This window comes from Octopus bimaculoides, chromosome 13, assembly GCF_001194135.2.
Source record: "Octopus bimaculoides isolate UCB-OBI-ISO-001 chromosome 13, ASM119413v2, whole genome shotgun sequence".
Lineage (NCBI taxonomy): Eukaryota > Metazoa > Mollusca > Cephalopoda > Octopoda > Octopodidae > Octopus > Octopus bimaculoides.
Genome location: NC_068993.1, coordinates 54,365,436 through 54,369,898, shown reverse-complemented (window position 1 = coordinate 54,369,898; position 4,463 = coordinate 54,365,436). Strand labels below are relative to the sequence as shown.

Below are 4,463 nucleotides of genomic sequence, written 5' to 3'. Positions count from 1 at the left end.
GTGCGGGTGACACGTAAAAGCACCCACTACACACTCTGAGTGGTTGGCGTTAGGAAGGGCATCCAGCTGTAGAAACTCTGCCAAATTAGACTGGAGCCTGGTGTTGCCAGCCGGTTTCACCAGTCCTCAGTCAAATCGTCCAACCCATGCTAGCATGGAAAGCGGACGTTAAACGATGATGATGATGATGATATATATATGTATATATATATACATACATACATTACATAGATATACACATACATACATATATATACATATATATATGTGGCACATAAAAGCACCCACTACACTCTCGGAGTGGTTGGCGTTAGGAAGGGCATCCAGCTTTAGAAACTCTGCCAAATCAGATTGGAGCCTGGTGCAGCCATCTGGTTTCACCATTCCTTAGTCAAATCGTCCAACCCATGCTAGCATGGAAAGCAGACGTTAAACGATGACGACGACGATGATGATTATACATGTATATTTATGCACACTCTCATACACAAATTTTTAATAATATTCTCTATTCTATGTAACCCTAGGATGGTCACACCTTCTTAATGTTGGCTGCAGAAAAAGGTGACTTGAGAATTGTCCATGAACTTTTGGATGCTGATATGGATGTCAATGATGTTGATAATGTAAGTATTCTGTTACTTTCCAAATTTCACCAACATATACAGCAACCAATCATAGACCTTCCAATTATATACACACACACACACACACACTGTTCATTTTATAACACTTTAAATTCCAGTTATTTACACCCACTAATCTTTCACATTTCAATTATCATGTTTCCAACACCCCCCTCACATGGCCATATGTCTTCCCACTTAGATATATATGTGTGTGTCTGTGTGTGTGTAGTGTACACCACCTGTCTTCGTCTTTTGTTTTTTTCTTTGTGAATTCTCCCTATATATATATATATATATATATATATATGTATTATGCTTTATTTAAAAGCAGCAGAAATATAACAAAAAAACCGTTACTCTGAGTTTCACGTTCCCGTTCATCGGACAGTTTTGTTAGAAAAAAAAAAAAAAAAAAAAAAAAAAAAAAAGTATATATATATATATATATATATATATGCTTCAACAATATGAAATATCCAAACTTGCATGAAACGTTTCTGGTTGTGGGAAAATATTAGCTTGCTTGAAAACAAGTAAGGATTGATAACAGGAAAGGCACCCAGCTGCAGATAATGTGCTGCAATAAACTTCATCCAACCCATACAAGCATGGAAAAGAGGATGTATCATTAGCATTATTCTGCGATTGAAAATGTAAAATCACTTCTTTAACTTTCTAAGACATCTCAACACTTCTAAAGCAAACTTCTTTTTTTTTGTTTACGTTCATCGTAATTTGAATTTAATGATGATAATTCTTTAGTTACCTCAGTTTACCTTGATTTGTATGTCTCCGTCTTGACTTTACACACTTTCAGTTATTCAAAGACCACATGTGTTTCATGGAGTGTGACAAACATCATGAGTGTCATCCCATGATGACACCCTCCTACTTCAGTGAACAAATAAATAAAAAATATATATATAATTCTCCCCTCCCTCACTCCCTCCCTCCCTCCCTCTCTTCATTACTTGTTTTAAAAGTTGACCCTCCCTCCCTCTCTTCATTACTTGTTTTAAAAGTTGACCCTCCCTCCTCACTCTGCCACCACCAGTCTCAAATATCTACTTGGTCAGATATGTCTAACATATTTTATGTCTATGGTCACAGGACAACTGGACAGTTCTTATGTATGCAGCTAAAGAAGGACATCAAGAAATTGTGATAGAACTCTTGGAGAAACATGCCATTGTTGACCACAGAGATTTGGTAAGTTCTTGTATTTAGCACCAGATTAATTCTCTTTGATGAACATAAAATATGTAAAATATTTTGGCTTGATATGGCCAGTTTAAATGCTAAAGAGTTAATCATGCATTGTTTCATAGCTTCAAGATTTTGATGATGGAATTACTTATTTCTAAAATGACTTTGTAGGGTAAGTATGAGAGGTCAGATATGACCAATTTTGACATAAAACAAGTAAAATGTTTGAGCTGGATATGGCCAGTTTAAATACAGAATAATATTACATTATATAAGCAAACATCACAACGAAAACATTTTGACTAAAAGACATAATTTTAAAATGTGTTAAGGTGTATAATTTCCAATATATTAACTATTCAAAATGTTTGTGACATAACAGAAATTGAGGAGTGACAGAATATATGTCTTATAGTTTTTATATTTCACATTTCAACATTTTGAGTTCAATTTCTATAATCATTGTTGCTTTTCATTTTCACCATAATTAGTTCAACCCTCTCTTCTGTCCATTTTCACTGGTTTTTAATGAAGATTTGTCTCCTAAATCACAACAAAATGAATGTATGCTGATAACATTGTCTCTGTTCTCATTTAGTGTGGTTGGACTGCTCTGATGTGGGCCTGCTATCTTGGTCATCATAATATAGTGAAAGAACTTCTACAGAAAAATGCCAGTTGTAATATTAAAGCTGAGGTAAGATTTTATTTTAGTTTCAATGTGAACCTTTTTTTTTTTTTTGGTTTTGTTTTTTATCATCTTTTTGGTTGCTTTTCAATTAAATTAATAATTAGTTGCTACAGTTTAACTCCAGATCAGCTCTGACTGGATCCATTTGTGCTTGCTGTTATCTACTGCCATTTTTCTCTCTACGGCCAATCAATCTCTCTCTCTTTCTCTGACCATTGCCTCTAATTACCACCCAGCACTCTTCTCTCTCACCTCTAACCTCAATCACTCTTAAGAAACCAAGCCAAAGATGGAGCCTAGATGTGAGATATGGCTCTCTGTCTCACCTGTCTAAGAGGACAGTAGCCTTAAATGAGGACTGATACACATTATGACCGTCATCCAGTCTATACCTGTATGAAAGGCTAAATAATAATAATGATGATGATGCTTACAAACACACACACACACACTGCTGTTGTATCTTTTACCTCTTCCGGTATCCACACATGTATGTATGTGAATAGATATGTATGTGCATAAGCATAATCATGTGTTTACACACACACACACACACACGCGACAAATTACTATAACAGTAAAAAAATTAAAAAGAACAATAAATTTACTGCAGAAACTTTCATTTCTGTATTTTAACCATTGTATCCATGGTAACCGTTATATCTATTTTCGCATTATTCTAATTACAGTATAATATGACGTGCCTTGCATGGAGTTCTGGGAGAGGCTACACAGAGATCGTCTCTGATTTATTACACCATGGTGCTAAAGTTAATGCCACAGACAAGGTAATTTCTGTCTTTACTCACTTTGTTGTTGGTTTTTTTTATTATTTAGGACAGTAAGGCAATGACGATAAAATAAAGCACCTTGGATAGGTGTCTTCTACTATAGCCTCAGACTCTCCAAAGCCTTGTGAATAGATTCGGTAGGTGGAAACTGAAAGAAGCCTGTCATATATATGTATGTATGTGTGTGTCTTTATGTTTGTGTTTATGTCCCTGTAACTTAGTGGTTCAGCAAAAGTGACCACTAGAATAAGTACCAGGCTTTAAAAAAAAACAAGTACTTGATTCAATTCATTTGACGGAAACTTCTTCAAGGCAGTGCTCTAGCATGGCCACAGTATAATGACTGGAACAAGTAAAAGATAAAAGATACAAGATGCTTGTGTTTTGAGTTCTATTTTCCTGTTTGTATCCCCAAACCTATATATCTTCTGCATATCTTTTGTATATCTTCTGCATATCTTCTGCATATCTTTTGTATATCTTCTGTATATGATTGCCGTATGTTGTTTGCTTGTTGTTATTTCTCTGCTGCTTCACTGCTTTCATTGTCTTTCCAGTATGGAACAACACCATTGGTGTGGGGAGCTCGTAAAGGTTATCTGAACATTGTTGAAAAATTATTGGACCACGGAGCTGATGTGGATATCTCAGGAATGGTAAGTCAGTGTCTGGCATTTGTTGACATTGTATATATTCAGCTTAAGGATGCGTTGCTTGGTTGATTAATTTAATAGATAGATGGATAAAATGCAGGGCGAGTGTGTGTGTGTGTATATTCTGCTGGGTGGTTGGTACTAGAAGGGTATCCAGTTGTAAACATCCTGCCAAAACAGTCACAGAAATCTGGTGCAAGCTTCTGCCTAGCCGGCTCCTATCAAACTGCCCCACCCATGCCAGCATGGAAGGCAGATGCTAAACGATGATGATGATGATCTATATATATATATATATATATATATATATATATGTGTGTGTGTCTGGAGTGAAGGATGTTGTCGCAGAATACCACCACACAAAGCTATGTTAGGCCAGTTATGTCACAAGGTCCACAGATAATCAGTGGACCCATGCATTTGTTGAACTGAAGAGACCACTTGGGAGACCTCCAGTCAGGTTTGAAGATGATTTAAGAAAAATATTTGGAAC

The 4,463-nt window shown here is 35.9% G+C and overlaps 1 protein-coding gene across 2 annotated transcripts in view; it reads left to right on the top strand.

Annotated features, from left to right (window-relative positions):
* Window positions 1–4,463, top strand: part of LOC106867547 (kinase D-interacting substrate of 220 kDa) — a 36,774-nt gene that overhangs the window by 13,771 nt on the left and 18,540 nt on the right. For both annotated transcript variants that reach the window (XM_014912451.2, XM_052972487.1), the window contains 5 exons: window positions 528–626; window positions 1,740–1,838; window positions 2,434–2,532; window positions 3,216–3,314; window positions 3,875–3,973. In XM_014912451.2, the coding sequence (XP_014767937.1) occupies window positions 528–626; window positions 1,740–1,838; window positions 2,434–2,532; window positions 3,216–3,314; window positions 3,875–3,973 (495 nt within the window). The remainder of the gene's footprint in view (window positions 1–527; window positions 627–1,739; window positions 1,839–2,433; window positions 2,533–3,215; window positions 3,315–3,874; window positions 3,974–4,463) is intronic.